This window comes from Manis javanica, chromosome 1 (assembly GCF_040802235.1).
Source record: "Manis javanica isolate MJ-LG chromosome 1, MJ_LKY, whole genome shotgun sequence".
In the NCBI taxonomy this organism is placed as follows: Eukaryota; Metazoa; Chordata; class Mammalia; order Pholidota; family Manidae; genus Manis; species Manis javanica.
The window spans coordinates 191,078,122-191,096,796 of record NC_133156.1 but is presented as its reverse complement, the minus strand read 5'-3'; the positions used below and the strand labels follow the sequence as shown (position 1 = coordinate 191,096,796).

The 18,675-nt window shown below is 35.3% G+C and overlaps 1 protein-coding gene across 5 annotated transcripts in view; it reads right to left on the bottom strand.

Annotated features, from left to right (window-relative positions):
- Nucleotides 1-3,833: 3,833 nt before the first annotated feature.
- Nucleotides 3,834-18,675, bottom strand: part of FAM161A (FAM161 centrosomal protein A) — a 30,144-nt gene continuing 15,302 nt past the window's right edge. For 4 of the 5 annotated variants that reach the window (XM_036996627.2, XM_073212704.1, XM_073212711.1 and 1 more), the window contains 5 exons: nucleotides 16,511-17,677; nucleotides 15,985-16,152; nucleotides 14,272-14,371; nucleotides 4,713-4,867; nucleotides 3,834-4,249 (listed from right to left, as the gene is read on the bottom strand). In XM_036996627.2, coding sequence (XP_036852522.1) covers nucleotides 4,111-4,249; nucleotides 4,713-4,867; nucleotides 14,272-14,371; nucleotides 15,985-16,152; nucleotides 16,511-17,677 — 1,729 coding nt within the window. In that variant the 3' untranslated portion in view covers nucleotides 3,834-4,110. The remainder of the gene's footprint in view (nucleotides 4,250-4,712; nucleotides 4,868-14,271; nucleotides 14,372-15,984; nucleotides 16,153-16,510; nucleotides 17,678-18,675) is intronic. The other variant, XM_036996628.2, reaches the window with a different exon arrangement.

Here is an 18,675-nt window from a genome sequence, read left to right as displayed (position 1 = left end):
GGGAGTGATAAGGGCAGGGAAAAAGAAAGGGGGCCTTACGATTAGCATGTATAATGTGGGGGAGGCACGGGGAGGGCTGTGCAACACAGAAAAGACAAGTAGTGAGTCTATAGCATCTTACTATGCTGATGGTCAGTGACTGTAATGGGGTTTGTGGGGAGGGACTTGGTGAAGGCGGGAGTCTAGTACCCATAATATTCTTCATGTAATTGTAGATTAATGATAATAAAACTAATAAAAAATTAATTAATTAATTAAAAGAGGGAGAAATAGATAAGATCAAAAATAAATGAAAATAATCATTTCAAAAATGAAGTCGAGTGAATAAACAACAAATGTCTTAAAATAAACTGGAAATGAAAATGAGAATGTTAAAAATAAAAAAGAATTGGAGAAAAATTATAAAAATCAGGAAGAAATGAATTCAATAGAAAATAGGCCAAGATAATCCAATATATATAAAGAAGTTCTTAATCAAAGTGATAGAAAAGAATACTAAAAACTGTAATCCAAGATAACTTCTCTGAGACAAAAGAAGACCTGAGATGAAATACTAAAAGGGAACCTCACCTACCTGGGAAAAATGACCGAGGAGGTCAACATTGAGATACAATCTAGTAAAATTTTCAGACTTAAAGAAACAGAAAAAAACAAAGCAACAAACCTTTGGTTATAAGGCAAAAAAGACCAAGTCACTTACAAAGAAAGTATTACTTACAGACAGCATAATAGCAATATTTTATGCCAGAAGACAATAGAGACATACATAAGATAACTGACGTGAGGTACAGCTTTTATATCCCACCAAATTGATCTTCAAGTATAAAGACTACAAACCGTTAAGAAGATTTTAGAAATCAGGTTATATTCTCTCCATGAGCCCTTCCTAAGGAATCTACTAGAGAATTCAGATAACAAAAATGAATGGAGAGACACTACATGAGGAACTGTAGCAGTGGTCATCAGTGGTGGGTAACATCACAAAAGGAAGCATCATTAGACGTCATGTACACCCAGGAAATACAGGGAACAGCAGAGCACATTAAACGACAAAACTCAGAGTGGGGGTACTCTACAGCATAAAGGACCTGGGCTCTTCAACAACAACAAAACTGCAACAGAAAAAAGGTGTATTAAAAAGAGACTTAAGAGACTTATTAACCATTTGCCATGTTTGGATCCTGATTCAGATTAACTGTATAACATGTATAAGACAATGGGTTAAATGTGAACACTTGGTAGGTAACTGGTATTAAGAAATTATAATTCATTTTGTGTGTGTGATACAGCATTGGCAATGTAACAAGGGGTAATTTTTATCTTTTATTAAAGATATATACTGAAATATTTATACATGAAATATGTCTGATTTGCTTCAAAAGCAATTAGGGGGTAATGGGTGGGAACAGAGCAGAAATAAGCTTAATTGTAAGTTGATAACTGTTGACACTGGGGTTCGTGACCATTCTATTTTGTGTATGTCCATAATATCTCACAATAAAGCCAGTATCAAGAAAAGACTTTATATATCAATTATACTTCAATTTTTAAAAAGTTATATTTTTCATTTTTCTTGGTATCAGGATACCATGAATCCATGACCAGAAAATAGCTTCCAGCAAGGTTAAAGCCTCATTTTATTTTTATTTAATATATATGTTGAAAGGGAAAAAAACAAAACAAAAAACTAAGTCTTCAACTGCCTACTCCCAGGCTGTTGTTCCCAGAGGCAAATTCTATCCACATTTCTTTGTATTACTATCTTTTCAGAGTTAGATAATAAGCATGCATATTATTCCTTGACTTTTGACAGTTATATACCACATTTTACTATTTTTCTTCTCAATTGTTATTCTCCTTTTATTAAGATTCAGACCTTGCCAAAGACCACATAGTCTTAATTTATACCAAAAGGAAAAATGTGGAGGGTGAGAAACTGGATGGAAGTGGTCAAAAGGTACAAATTTCCAGTTATAAGATAAATAAGTACTAGAATGTAATATACATGATAACGTAGTTAACACTACTATATGGTATATTTGCTAAGAGAGTAGAATCCTAAAAATTCTCATTGAAGAATAAAACATTTTTTTCATTTGTATTTGTATGAGATAATGGCTGTTAACTAAACTTATTGTAATGATTTCACAACATATGTAAGTCAAATCATTATGCAGCACACTTTAAACTTATACAGTGCTGTATGTACAGTTTTGTCTCAACGAAACTGATAAAAAACCTAAAATAAAATAAGGATAACTAGATTAAGTAGATAACCTAAATATATCTGCTTTTATGGCTAGGAAATATTACACTGTGGTTTTACCATGTATTCAGTCTTTATTCGTTTCTCAACAGATTCTAAAGTAGAACTTCAAAAACATACTGTATCCTGGTACCCTAGTTTTTTTTTCCTCTGTAGAAACAAAAAAGACTGCTATAAAAGTTATTCCTACAACTTCTCTAAAAAACAATACAGATAAGTTAGGCACCCACAGGCCACATCAGGACAACTTATAAGCAATAAGAATTGAGAATGCCTAGAGCATTTAGGACGAAGTAATTACTTTATTTAGGCTACAATATATTGATAAAACTTCACTGACCAAAATTTCATTTCATAAGAACTTGCTTCCTTCTAAAACAACTAGTAAAAACACATATCAAGCATATGATGGTTGAGAAGGGTATACAGTTTTTTTAAAGCAATAAGGCAATTACTTTAAGGTATAATTTTATTGCCTAGGTTCAAATGTTGAAATCTTTGCTACTCTCAAGTTATTGAATTAACTTGAGTTATTGTCCATGAGAAAAATGCCTGATATTCTTAGAGGCATGCTTATTTGTCTTATTGTGTAGACTAAATAAATGGAACAAAGAAATAATTTCTAAAATTTTCCGTCTTATATATACGTGTATGTATCTACAGGATATATATATATAAACATATGATACATATCTACGTATATGTTCTATATTTCTATATATAAAGATCAGTTAATCCTCCAACACATAGATCACTTCTTCTGAAGAAATACATAAGTATGAGGTCACTAGGTAACCCAGAACATTTTCTTTATAGAAGGAAAAATATGCATAACCTTCTTCCTGATGTTAGGCTAATCATGAAAAACAATCCCATAAGTGAAAAAAATTGCAGAGCAGACTCTGATGATATAAAATTTTCAAAGTTACTCACTACCTGAAAAATATATTTTATTTCATCTTTAAAACTGACGTGGGGCCACAAGTAATGGTAATGCCACATGCTAAGGAAATACCGCAGATGTCATGTTGATGGCTTTCCAAAAATAAAAAGTGATTTTGCATAGAATGATTGGAAACTGCCAATGTTTTTAAGTTTGGCTCTGTGTTTACCAGATTATGGTCTTTTAAAAAGTTGTTCAAACCTTATTTCTAACAAAATAATACTGAAATCACTTTATGTCGCATTTAAATGTAAGTATGTTTACTTAAAGTTAAACGTTTCTTCAGGAATATTCTGTCATCTGACACGGTCATTTGGATAGCCTAGTTTACAAAGAACCTTCCATATATGATTTCACCTAATCCTTCCTAAGGCCACCCAAGAAAGGTACTATTCCCACTTAAAAAAAAAAGAAAACTGAAGATTGGTCCTGGAACCAAGTCATACACTCTCCCCATGAAACTCAGAAGGGACAGAATGAAGAGCTAATCTTTGGATGCAAGTCATGTTTTAAATATTACAATTTGTGGTTTGTGTTTCCCGGGTTCTCAATAAATTAGAAGGGAAATGCTTCCACTTTCATGTGTACTCATTTTGAAGTAATTATAATTAAAAGCCAAATTCATCTACTTACTCATCCAAGCCTTTATTAGGTACCTACAATATGCACAATTCCGTACAAAATATTAAAGGAATACAAAGATGAATTTTAAAGTGGTGTCATCTCTCAAAGACCAAATCAGCTGGATTCAGCCTTTTCAGGCTACAGATGACTTTGCTCAGGAGCCCTGTGCCATATTCAGATGGGTTCCCATCAATGGTCTTAACACCAGCATGGCTGCGGTCACCCAACGCTGCAAACAGCAGCACCAGCACAGGGAAGTGGTGCTGCTGATTTTGTCTTATTCTTCAATAGATTTCTCTTCTCCACTCTCTTCATTGGCTTCATCTTTTTCCTTAGAAGAATCTTGGCTGTTGGTATCAATAAAATAACTTTCTTCTCCATTCTCACTTTCTTCTATTTTTTCTTCTTCATTAAAGCTAGAGGAAGAAATGTATCAGTATTTCAAAGGAAAAATGATTTGGTTTAAAGGTAAACAAACCCTTTGCAATGTATTCCATCCTGCAGTCAGTCTTCCTCAAGTGTAGGAGCTCCAGTTTATCAAGAAAACTATAAAGGTGCCAATTGGGAAAGTAAATTTTCTTCTAAGAACTAATTTATTTCAAAACTTGACTCCTTAAACTTCATTTGAAAGCATGTTTTATTTTCATCATTTATATCAGAATTTTAAATTATTCTGCTTTAAAAATAAGATACTTCATCTTTGTGTTGAATTTTGAGTGTGTCAAAAATGTTAAAATATCAGTATGATTTATAATAGTTCACATGTATCCCATTAGGTAAATGACCTTTCTATAAAACATCACAGAACAGGATTTTATGCTTTCCTGCAGGTAAGAATTTTTTCAAAGGCAAACCATTCAGACATCTTATATATGTTACCTTTCTTTATCTTCAGTGAAACTTTTCATCTCTTGGTTATTGGAGTACTCAAATGTTTTTCCACTTTGGCTTTGCTTTGAAACAAACTCATCAGATATCCCTAGTGCTTTTAAAGTGTTAGAATAACGCTTTTCTGCGGCCATTCTTGCATTTTTCTATAGAAAAAATAAACTTTTTTAAATGAGAACAAAAGACTTTAAATTTCCATTAAAAATGTATTGGTTAAAAGCCCCAGTGAAAACTAAATTCAATAATCACAATTGTTTGAAAATACGCATGCCTTCTGATCAGCAATTCCACTCCTAGATATATACCCAGAGAAACTCCTACAATGTGCCTCAGGAGACATGTACAAAAATGTTAAGGATAGTACTGTTTTTAACAACCTCAAACTGGAAACAACCCAAACATCTATCAACCGGAGAATGGATAAATAAATTGTGGTCTATTCATACAACAGAGTGAAATAAAGCAATGAAAATGAATGAACTCTAGCTATATACAACATTGATGGATCTCAAAAACATAATATCAAGCAAAAGAAGCAAAACACAGAAGAGTATATATACCATGATTCATTTACATAAAGTCTTTTCATTTACAAAAACAGGTAGTACTAAACTATATTGTTTAGAGATAGGGGCATAGGTGGTAAAACTGCAAAGAAAAACACGGAAATGCTTACCTCAAAAGTTAGGATGGTGGTTTCATCTAGGGGAGGAAAGGGTTTTGATCTGGGAGGGGCACAGAGGGTTTCTGGGGTGCTCACAATGCCCCATTTATTAACTTGGGTGAGCACATGAGTTTTGATCTATAATTATTCTTTACACTGTATCTGCTTTCTACACTTTTATGACTGTTGAAATCTATGACTAGAAAAATCAGTAAGAAAATAAGCTCATATGATAGTTGTTAGAGGGTTATTTTATGTGCCTACTGTAATTTTTACTCTTTATAAGCCGTATCTCCAATCCATCAAAGGTGATACAATTATCAGTGTTGTCATCTTTTCTTTGCGGAGGAAGCAGTGGATACACCACAATGAACATGAATTCAGAACTGGGTTTAATTTTCCAGAATATTCCTTCCTGGCTTTGGGACCTGTGGGAGCTGTGATGACCCTCTCATATCTGAAGCGAGTCAGAAGTCACCACAGTTCCTGAAACTGCAGGCTTTATGGAGCCACAAGGTGACTGGTGGGCACACTAGTGCCTCAGCTTTAATCCATTTGTAGCTCCTGTGAGTGAATATGAAGAAGTATAGGGCTGAGAATTGCTACCTAGACTCCAGTTAAAGCAAGGTGACTAGGAATGGACCAGTGCCAATGTACCAATGGCATCAGCTCCTGGAAGGGGTATGGGAGAGTACCCAGTCTCACCCCCCAATTTAACAAATAAGGAAACGAAGACACTCCTCCTCCACCCCACTAATGGTAAGCAGTCTGCTTAAGGTCACAAGGACAGTGAGCTGTAGAACCAAGTCTCCTGACCCTTTCCTGGGTCTTTCCCACTCCATGCTTCTTTCCCTAAGCAGCAGTGGTCTTCCTGGAGTTTGAAGGTAGCCTAAGTACAGCCTGACATCAGCAATGCAGGTTTCTGATACTTGCCTAACCCTGAGACTGCAGCACACTTAAGGACCATGGAGGCTAGTGTTCCATGAGAGAAACCAAAATAGCAAGACTGATTCAGTGGATAAAACTGTCACCAGTGCATTTCCTGACACTCTGGGTAATTGAAAAAAGAAACACTTAAACTGCTGCTACAATGTACCCACTGCAAATACCAATTTTTAGAAAAGTAAATAAAAATGCATCCAGAGGCTATGAATACCAGATAAGCCTTGCGGGAACTGAAAGATATGGCAAAGTGAGAAGATGAGAACTATGCCCCAAAGACTATAAAGCAGAATATAGAAACCCCAAGCCTAACTTTGAATGCATTAAGAACAGTGTTATTTTGATTTAAGCAAATATATAAATAAGAGATTAAAATGATTCTAATCCAAAGTCAGTGCTCATAAGCCTTCATCTTAATTCAGTATAAAATTTAACTTAACAACTGCTCAATTAATAAACCTTCTGATTTTCAAGAAACAGTATAACATGGGTTTGTTCTGTACTGGATCATAGGTTTGCTCTGCTAGAGGATATAACTCAGCAGCAAGACCACAATTAATACCTATAAATGAGTAATACACAAAGTTGTGAATGAATTTATTCAGTAACTGTTAATTAGCAGCAGCAGTCACAGCAAAACAGACTGCAAGAAAAAAAGTACTAATTTACATGAACAAAACCAAAGAAAATTATGAGTCACTGCTAGTCACTCTGTATGTAGAATTACCTTCTAATATTTTATACCAAGGTGAAGTATATAATTGTTCTTAGTTGAAACAAACATTTCCTTTTTGCATTTCACCATGCAAAAGAATTATAAATACTATGTGATAAAATGAACAGTTAAAACAAGTCTAAGGTTATTTTATTTTATTATCAAAGACTCTGCCAAAAAAAAAAAAGCTTTTAGGGAACCAAAATAACAAGTAATGTGAAAGTTTATCCACAATCAATGCCATAGTTTAAAGGAAAAATAATACTTATTTTTTATAACCATAAATTTAGTTTATAGTAATTCCTTCATTTATTTAAAAATTAGTTAATACCTATTTTGTGACAAGCCTTCATGGAAGGTAGGGGCTATATGGGAGAGAAAAGTGTTTTGGACAAAGGGAACAGCATATGTGAAGGCTGAAAGTGGCAGAAGAAATACAAGCTATGATGGTAACCTATGTTCTCAACATTTGAAACTTCTTTATGGGTTTAATTTCACACACACTTATTTTGCCACATTTTCTCTGGTACTCATACAAAGTGGGAACTCATAGCATGGCAAGACTGCTTATAATGCTGAGACTCATCATTAATATGTCAGAATAGTGATCTCAGCCTGGGCTAATTCCAGAAAGAAAAGGAGAGGTCATTATCTGGTTAATTTGATCATAATGGTTCAATTTTGGTTCGGCAAAATTTTTTTTTAACATCTCTGTGCAGGTGTTGTTCTAGGTGCTAATTTATGGGAATACAAAAATTTGAGCGCCACCTTTAAAAGTAACTAGCTGTAAAGGAAGAGAGATCATTAAACAGATAATTACCACACAATGTGGAGGGGGAAAGATAGAGGTTCGCAAAGGGTGATAGAGAGAACACAGAGGAAAGGACACCCAACTCAAGATGGGACACAATGCAAGAAATGATTTTTTACTAAGACTTGAAAGAGTAGGAGGAAAGATAAGAAGAAGCTGTAAGGGTGTTCAGAAACAGTATGAATAAAGATTTCATGCTTGAAACTAGCAGTCTGGTATGACCTGAAAATAATGGGTGTACATAGTGGGGTTAAGGGAAATGCAGTGATAGCTGAACTACAGAAGTTAGCAGGGATCAGAACACAGAGGATCCTGTATACCATGCTAAGATTCATCAATTTATCTTCTGAGAGGAAGCAAGACAGCTAGTGTTAAGTGTTTAGAAGCAGACTGACTTGGGTTCCAAACCTAGTTTCATTAGTTACTAACTGTAAACCTTATGAATGACTTACCTTCTTTTCTTCCTCTGTTATATAGGAACAACCACCTTATAGCATTGTTTGGAGAAGTCATTGACAAGACCCCTTGATACCATTCATTGAAAACAAGAATGAATGCAATCAGAGAAAAATCAATTATCAGGGGTTATTAACTACCTATCCAGAGTTAAGCTTTTGGCAAGGGAATGGGAATGGCAAAGTGAAGATACAATGGTGGTTTTGCAAAACTGGAAAACCAGTCATACCATTATAGTAATTCAGCTAAGAATTAATAGAGGTTTCATCTAGCATTTCACCATCAGGAACAGAAAAAGGCAGATCAAAAATTATTTAGGAATAAAATTTATCAGGCCTCTCAGTAACAACTGAATGGGGAGAAGTGTCCCAGTCATCTATATTGTGGCCCAACCGAAACAGGAAATCAAAGAACAGAATCTAGTATGAGGCAAGATGAATGTAAGATGCTATGGGAAATCTGGGTAGACATAGCTACCCAGACAAGTGAACATAAAAACCTGCAGTTGGGAGTTGGAGATAACTACTTTGGGCTAAAAGTCAATCATTTTATGCCGAGTATTAGACAACAGTTTATGATGATTCTATTCCCCTAAAGTTGAACTTGAAATGTTAAAAAAAAGAAATCCAACTCTTAAAATGAAAAGCACCACATAAAATTATATCCAATCAGCAAGTAAAGGGTTCCTAAAATTTTGAGAGACTGTAATTATGTACATTCACCCACAATATACATACCTTGTCCTCAATGAGTTACTGATAATGACAGTCCTGTAACAACACTCATCTGCCCCAGGCATGAGTGGACAGGACGCTCCAAATGTAAAAGCTTGAAATTCACCACACAGCACCTGTTCTCTCCCATGATCACTGTGAAACCATGTCACCAATAGGTGTACAAAGGAGAAGATTATCTAAAATTGGCAAATCTCTCTAAAGGGAAAGATTGTAAAACTGAGTATAAATTTAGTAAAATCAGTATTCACTGTCCATAAAACCTAATTATTTTCTTAATAAAAAGGAAGTCTTTTCAGTAATTGTAGATAAGGCTGAAAATTACTAGACTCACTTAAACAAAAACTGATCAACAAAATGAAAAGGAAACCTACTTAATGGGAGAAAATATTTGCAAATCACATGTCTGATAAGGAGTTAATATCTGAAATATATAAAGAACTCATACTAGTCAATAACAAAAAAAAAGAAAAAGAAAATACAATTTTAAAATGGGCAAAGGATCTGAATAGACATTTTTTTCAAAGAAGATATTCAAATAGCCAAAAGGTACATGAAAAGGTGCTCAACATCACTAATTAGGGAAATGCAAATCCAAACCACAATGAGGTATCATCTCACACCTGTTAAAATGGCTATTATCAAAAAGACCTGATAAATGTTGGTGAGGATGTAAAGAAAAGGGAACTCTGGTGCACTGTTGGTAGAAATGTAACTTAGTTCAGCCACTATGGAAAACAGTATGGAGTTTCCTCAAAAAATTAAAAACAGAACTACCATATGATTCAGCAATTCCGCTCTGCATATGGATCTGAAGGAAACAAAATCACTGTCAAAGAGGAACTGCACACCCATGAACACTGCAGCATTATTTACAATAGCCAAGACATAGAAATAACCAAGTGGCCATGAAAAGATGAATGCATAAAGAACATGTGGTATGCATGATCATCTCCATAGATGTTGAAAAAGCATTTGACAAAATTCAACATCCATTCATGATAAAAACTCTCCACAAAATGGGTATAGAGGGCAAGTACCTCAACATAATAAAGGCCACATATGACAAATCCACAGCCAACATCATACTTAACAGCGAGAAGCTGAAAGCTTTTCCTTTAAGATTGGGAACAAGACAAGGATGCCCAATTTCCCCACTTTTATTCAACATAGTACTAGAGGTCCTAGCCATGGCAATCAGACAACACAAAGAAATAAAAGGCATTCATATTGGCAAGGAAGAAGTAAAACTGTCCCTGTTTGCAGATGACATGATATTGTACATAAAAAACCCTAAAGAATCCACTATAAAACTACTAGATCTAATATCTGAATTCAGCAAAGTTGCAGGATACAAAATTAATACACAGAAATCTGTGGCATTCCTACACACTAACAATGAACTAGGAGAGAGAGAAATCAGGAAAACAATTCCATTCACAATTGCATCAAGAAGAATAAATACCTAGGAATAAACCTAATTAAGGAAGTAAAAGACCTATACTCTGAAAACTACAAGACACTCAAGAGAAATTAAAGAAGATACCAATAAATGGAAGCACATCCTGTGCTCATGGATAGGAAGAATTAATATTGCCAAAATGGCCATCCTGCCTAAAGCAATCTATAGATTCAATCAATTCCTATCAAAATACCAATAGCATTCTTCAACAAACTAGAGAAAATCATTCTAAAATTCATATGGAAACAAAAAGCAAATAATCCAATTAAAAAATGGGCAGAATCGCTGAATAGACAGTTCTCTAAAGAAGAAATTCAGATGGCCAACAGACACATGAAAAGATGCTCCACATCACTTGTCATCAGAGAAATTCAAATTAAAACCACAATGAGATATCACCTCACACCAGTAAGGATTGCCATCATCGAAAAGACAAACAACAACAAATATTGGCAAGGTTGTGGAGAAAAGGGAACCCTAGTACACTGCTGGTGGGAATATAAATTAGTTCAACCATTGTGGAAAGCAGTATGGAGGTTCCTCAAAATGCTCAAAATAGAAATACCATTTGACCCAGGAATTCCACTTCTAGGAATTTACCCTAAGAATGCAACCCTCCAGTTTGAAAAAGACAGATGCACCCCTATGTTTATCGCTGCACTATTTACAATAGCCAAGATATGGAAGCAACCTAAATGTCCATCAGTAGATGAATGGATAAAGAAGATGTGGTACATATACACAATGGAATATTACTCAGCCATAAGAAAAAAACCAGATCTTACCATTTGCAACAACATGGATGGAGCTAGAGGGTATTATGCTCAGTGAAATAAGCCAGGTAGAGAAAGACAAGTACCAAATGATTTCGCTCATATGTGGAGTAGAAAAACAAAGCAAAAATGAAGGAACAAAACAGCAGCAGAATCACAGAACTCAAGAATGGACTAACAGTTACCAAAGGGAAAGGGACTGGGGAGAATGGGTAGGAAGGGAGGGATAAGAGCAGGGAAAAAGAAAGGGGGCATTGCAATTAGCATGTAGAGTGGGGGAGGGCACGGGGAGGGCTGTGCAACACAGAGAAGACAAGTATTGATTTTACAGCATCTTACTACACTGATGGACAGTGACTGTGAAGGGGTATGTGGGGGGGACTTTGTGAAGGGGGGAGCCTAGTAAACATAATGTTCTTCATGTAAATGTAGATTAATGATGCCAAAATAAAAAAAAAATTCATATGGAACCACAAAAGACCCCGAATAGCCAAAGCAATCCTGAGAAGGAAGAATAAAGTGGGGGGATTATGATCCTCAACTTCAAGCTCTACTACAAAGCCACAGTAAACAAGACTATTTGGTACTGGCACAAGAACAGACCCATAGACCAATGGAACAGACTAGAGAACCCTGATATAAACCCAACCATATATGGTCAATTAATATATGATAAAGGAGCCATGGACATATAATGGGGAAATGACAGCCTCTTCAACAGCTGGTGTTGGCAAAACTGGACAGCTACATGCAAGAAGAATGAAACTGGATTATTGTTTAACCCCATACACAAAAGTAAACTCGAAATGGATTAAAGACTTGAGTGTAAGTCATGAAACCATAAAACTCTTAGAAAAAAACATAGGCAAAAATCTCTTGGACATAAACATGAGCAACTTCTTCATGAACACATTTCCTCGGGCAAGGGAAACAAAAGCAAAAATGAACTCATGGGACTACATCAAACTAAAAAGTTTCTGTACAGCAAAGGACACCATCAACAGAACAAAAAGGCATCCTACAGTATGGGAGAATATATCTGTAAATGACATATCCAACAAGGGGTTAACATGCAAAATATATAAAGAACTTACATGCCTCAACACCCAAAAAGCAAATAACCCGATTAAAAAATGGGCAAAGGATATGAAGATAGAGTTCTCCAGAGAAGAAATTCAGACAGCCAACATACACATGAAAAGATGCTCCACATCACTAATCATCAGGAAAATGCAAATTAAAACCACAATGAGATATCACCTCATACCAGTAGGGATGGCCAGCATGGAAAAGACTAAGAACAACAAATTCTGGCAAGGATGAGGAGAAAGGGGAACCTACACTGCTGGTGGGAATTTAAACTAGTTGAACCATTGTGGAAAGCAGTATGGAGGTTCCTCAAAAAACTAAAAATTGAAATACCATTTGACCCAGGAATCCCACCTTGGAATTTACCCAAAGAATACAACTTCTCAGACTCAAAAAGACATATGCACCCCTATGTTTATTGCAGCACTTTTTAACAATATCCAAGATATGGAAGCAACCTAAGTGTCCATCAGTAGATAAATGGATAAAGAAGATGTGGTACATATATACAATGGAATAATATTCAGCCATAAGAAGAAAACAAATCCTACTATTTGCAACAATATGGATGGAGCTGGAGGATATTATGCTCAGTGAAATAAGCCAGGCAGAGAAAGACAAGTGCTAAATGATTTCCCTTATTTGTGGAGTATAACAATGAAGCAAAACCAAACAGCAAAATAGCAACAGACTCAGAGACTCCAAGAATGAACTAGTGCTTACCAAAGGGGAGGGGTGTGGGAGGGTGGGTGGGGAGGGAGGGAGAAGGTGATTGAGGAGTATTATGTTTAGTACACATGGTGTGGGGGATCACGGAGACAACAGTATAGCACAGAGAAGGTACATAGTGGATCTGTGGCATCTTGCTGCGCTGATGGACAGTGACTGCATTGGGGTATGGGTGGGGACTTGATAATATGAGTAAATGTAGTAACCACATTGTTTTTTCATGTGAAATCTTCATAAGAGTGTATATCAATCATACCTTAATAAAAAATTTAATAAAATAAAAGACATGAAGGGCAAAAAACAACAACAACAACAGTGGTATATATATATAATAGAATACTATTCAGCCACTAGAAAGGAAATCCTTATATTTTTGACAACATGGATAGACCTGGAGGACATTATGCTAAGTGAAACAAGTCAGACAGAGAAAGACAATAGGTGATTTCACTAAAAAACAAAAAACCAAACTTACAGAAAAAGAGATCAGATTTGTGGCTACCAGGGGGAATTGTATGAAGGTGTTCAAAAGGTACAAACTCAGTTATATAATAAATAAGTACTGGGAACTAATTTACAATGTGATGACTATAGTTACTGTTGTATGGTATAACTGAGAGTTGCTAAATGAGTAAATCCTCAAAGTTCCCATCACAAGGAAAAAATTAGGGGTTTTAGGGGGGTAACTATATGAGAGGTATTGATGTTAATTAAACTTAACTAGCTTCACAGTATATGTATGTCAAGCCATTATGCTGTACATCTTAAGCTTATACAATGCTGTATGTCAAAATTTTTTTAAAACTTGCAGAAATAAATCTGATTCAATTAGCCATTCTGTTTCATTTTTTAATTCTTCAAAGACCTCCAAATCACATGAAGCCCAACCTTAGTATCTGGCCAAGTTGGTAATGAAAAAAGATCCCCCAAAATTGTGAAACTTACTTTGAAAAATCACTGGATTAGCAGCACGTTATCAAGCTTACATGCCTCATCAACAAGATTCAATGCTCAGATTTAAGCAGAACTACTTACTTGACTGACTTGATGAAGCTGTCACAGAAAGAGTATGTCTCAATGAATTATATAACACACAGAAAAAGACTGTAAATTAGGAACTGGAGATATTTTTTTTTTAAAGCTGACAATAGCTCTTAAATTTCAACAAATACAACCTGAGCAACTCTTTCAAATAGCAGTGGCCTGTTTTTTAATTTTTCTTCTCTTTCTTCTAGTTCTCTTCGGTATTCTCTCATCCTTTCCTTTTCACCCTTTCTAAAATCAAATAAAAGGAAGAGAATTTTAGAAAGAAACAAGAACCTTGCATATATATAACATTTAGCATCTTTAGATAACAAATCAGAAATTAAATTATGAGCACAGTTTATAGTTCACCACAATTCCTTTTCTAGACTGGTCAATTTTTATGGAATGCAAAATAAAAATCCTAGGTTCTGAGAGCACACATTTTACAACCTGGGAACAGTTTAAGTACTTTGAGGTTTCTGCAGTCTTCAGGACAGAATGTATTAAAAGGCTTCAAACTGGCCTGAAAGATGAATGAATGCCCTCTTATCTCATTCATAGGTGTAAAAAAACAAGAAAACTTGGTCCAAATTAGGTATCTTCTCTTTAAGGAGATTCTTCTGAAACCAAGACCTTGCTCTTCTTTCTTCCCCCTAAAGGAGATGGCCTGTAGATTGGTGGCAAAGTTAATTAAATGGGAGCAGGTCAGGGGAGAAATGGGAAGTAAGGGAATATAACATAGAGAAAGGAACAAGAACCAAGATACATAAATTCACAGTAAGTGTACTCATTATTTGGACAAGATTCTATAATGAATTAAACTATGCTATTTTCTCTGTGTAAAATATACTAACTCTACCAAGATAAAAAGATTTCATGGACTGGAGAAAATAATTATACTATAAAGTGATAATTATGCTTAATCATATGTAAGTTGATATGAAAAATCCAACTTATTTTCTAAGAGTGAATATATATTTCTAAAGATTTTTTTGCTCAAGTTCATCAAATTAAGTTCCCTCTATCAATTAATTACATTGACATGCATTATTAAGTATACAGAATATACATTATAAAGGAACATTATATATAATATATTTAAAAAGAAATATAACTAAAAGCAAATACAGATTTTTTTGTACTTATAAATCAGATTAAAATTAATAAATCATATTAATTACCTGGTTTTGGAGAAGATATTTTACCACTTAAGCATCAAACATTTTTATGTACAACATAAAAATGCTCCTCTGGAACACTGATTTTCAAACTCTGCACTGCAGAATTTTAGTGTTCTGCAAATATTTTTATTCATTTATATTAGAACTGTAACAAAATGCAACATATACCACTAAACACATGTTAATTGACATCACATAATAGATGGTGTCAATCTGTGTTACTAGATTTCATGCAGTCTTTAGAATAAAGCTGTTTATTAAAGAATTATTCTGAAATTACATGGCAAGCTATTAAAAAGAGCTTTATCTGTGTGAATCAACTTTTTCTCAATGTTGTACTGTGCAATCAAAATGAATACAAAGAAAAAGATTAGATGCTGATAAAAGATAACAACTATTAAGTATGGGCACAATACAAAACATTTCTGCTCATCAACATGGCCTCATGGTCTTCACCATGAGGTGAGAATACATGTTGTTGATTCTCACCTTCTCACCATGTGGGGGTGAGGGAGTGCGAATACGTGTGTGTATTCTGAGTATAAGTAAGTGATAGTAACTTGAATCCAGAAACTAAAGTACTAATACTATTCTTAATCTGTTCATATATTGGTATCTACTAATTTTAAAAAGAAAGTTTGAAAACCAATGATCTGGAGATTCAGGATTCTTTCATGATACCTGAGAGATTTTATTCTGGACTTAGACATTTGAGCTAAACTTTGATGTGAGTCATAAGCCTTAGCCCGGGTTGTCAGGAGTTTCTGCAATTCTTTCATTCTTTGCTTCTGCTTAGTTAGGATCCGATTTCTCTCTTCTTCCAACATTTTCTTTTCCTCAAGTGATCTCCTGAAGGCAACAAACTAAGGCTTAATTCACTTTAAGCCTATGAGAATGTTATTTAGCAGATTTTGCATGGGATAATTCAAAGGTTGAAAAAAGGCAGCCTTTTGAGAAGGATCTGCCTGTGCATAGGCTGACTTTAATGTTTGCGATCCCCAATGATTCATAAAATGAAGAATACACTCATTTCTTAAACACCTTCTGGCAAAATGTTTTATATTATAAAGTAAAATATATTACCAGATATCATAACTTTTTTCTATTTTCAAAGTCACCAACATCTCACCAACATCAAATCAACAGAGCTATATATATACTATGTCAGCAACGGTGAGTCCATCGGTATTGCATCCTAGTTATTTACCTTGTGGCTCGCTCTCTTCCTCTGGAAGATACTGTGGGCATTGGAGGGTTGCAGTTACAAGGCACAGGCTTTGCACTTGCACTTCGTACTGGTAACTTGTGCCTTGTAGATAGATAAGACCTACGTGTTTCTTTTAAAATGTCTTCATCTGCTTCTATGTCTGCCAAAATCTTCTCTTTTTTAGTGGATGCACGTGAGGCTGCATGAGGATCAGGTGATTTACAGACTGTTGGAAGTTTTGGATATTTCTGTTCTGAGAGGCATTTCTGATATCGCTCAGGAAGGTTTTCAAAATCAGCAGTCTGGCACCTAATCTTGTATTTATACTTCAACTTTTCAGCCTGTTCAGGACCTTTGAGCCTATGTGTAGCAAAACTTCTGTGATTTGTCCTACAAGGCAAAGGGGATGGATCCTCTGAGAGCTCAGGGGCTTTCAGCTGCATCCTAATGTTTCTACAGAGCTCATCTTCTTTCAACTTGTTATTGGTACTTGAACCATAAGTAGATCGAGGTATGGGTCTGGCTTTAAATCGATTTTTCTTTTTAGACTTAAAAAAGTCTCTCAGCTGTTTTTCCCGGATTGCTTGCTTCTGTTCTTCTCTTGCAATAAACTTAAATGGCTTTTGTGAAGCCAAAAGGGCTTCTTTGTTTTTCTCCTTCCTAGATCTCCTCCGTTCTTCATTTTGCTTGACTATATCATGATAAAGGGGTAAAAAGACGAATGAAGGAACTGGATTGGCTCGGAATTTTTTCTTACACTCTGAATCTTCCTCTTGTTTTTTGAGCAGTTTGTGAACCATTTCCATATCTGATTTAGATTTCATGTTCTCTTCTTTTTTCTTCTGTTCTCTAATCATCATTTGAAAAGGCTCAGGTACTGTAATCTTTGGCACCCATTCTTTTGGTTTCTTCTTTGTTTTTCCAACTGCTGGGAAATCAGCATCTACACACTGAATATAATCTTCAACAGAAAAGTTTGTCCACATATTGTTGATCAGTTCCATAGCGTAGTTCATGACTCTGCTTTTCTCAGGGTACTCTTTTTCTAAGCTGGGTAATTCATCTTCAGAGGAAGACAAAATCGAGGAGGAAGACTGACCTAAATCAGGCTCTGAAGGCGATGTCATTAACGAGACATGGTGATAAGAGCTCTTTTCTGATACAGACCTAAGGAAGAATAATAATTATGTTATAATTTCAGTTGTAACCAAACATAAGAATAAAGAAGTTACATGTTTTCTAAGATCAAGGTATAGTCAGAAGACAGAAGCCGGACAAGGCTTGTAAAAATTATCACTTTCATTTAAAATAGACCTGGGAGATACCTATAAATTATCTAATTCAACTCCCTTATAATACAGGGGAGGAACTTGTGACAGCAGAGGCTCCTGGTCTAATCTCTAGTGAATTCTCCACACATTTTTCAGTCATCATTTTAAAACATACATCAGATCACATCACATCCTTTTTTCCCTGATTTGTCATTGTTACAAAGACAAGTCTAGATTTTAAAGCCCTTAAAGGCTAGCCTGACTACCTCTGCTGTTTCACCTCTTGCCTCTCTCTATACCCAATAACCATTCTTAAGTCATACCCAGTCATGACTTCTCATGCCACCATGACTTTGCACAGTCTTTGTTTCCTGTATCTGCTGGAGCTCCTCCTCCTTAAGACTGAACTCAGATATGACACTTCAGGTAAAAAATCCCTGCCTGTGTTCCTCCACTGAGTTTCCAGCTGGTCTCTGAGTCCCTTGAGGGCATCATGATTTTGACTCCTCAGTGCCCAGGCAAGGTCTGGCCCACAGATGGGTAATCAGTGCCAATGAACTGGATGAGTTAAGGGATTTGCTTCAAGCTTAAAAACAAGCAAATTTATAGCAGAAATGGGTCTTGAAATGACAAACTACTTTGAAAAGTTGAATCAGATTTATATCTTAGTCCTGAACTCCTTGTACTATATATACCTAAATGAGCTCATGTTAACCCACATATTATAGAAAGCTCTTAAAATTAAATTTTACTATTAATCACTTATAAACGATCCAGACTAAACATTCTGATACATGCCTACAGTTCTAAGAGAGATGGGTTGGAGAGAAAAGACCAAATGGACACCAAATGACCCTCAAAGCAAAAAGCCACCTATAGGTTGATAAGCCATTA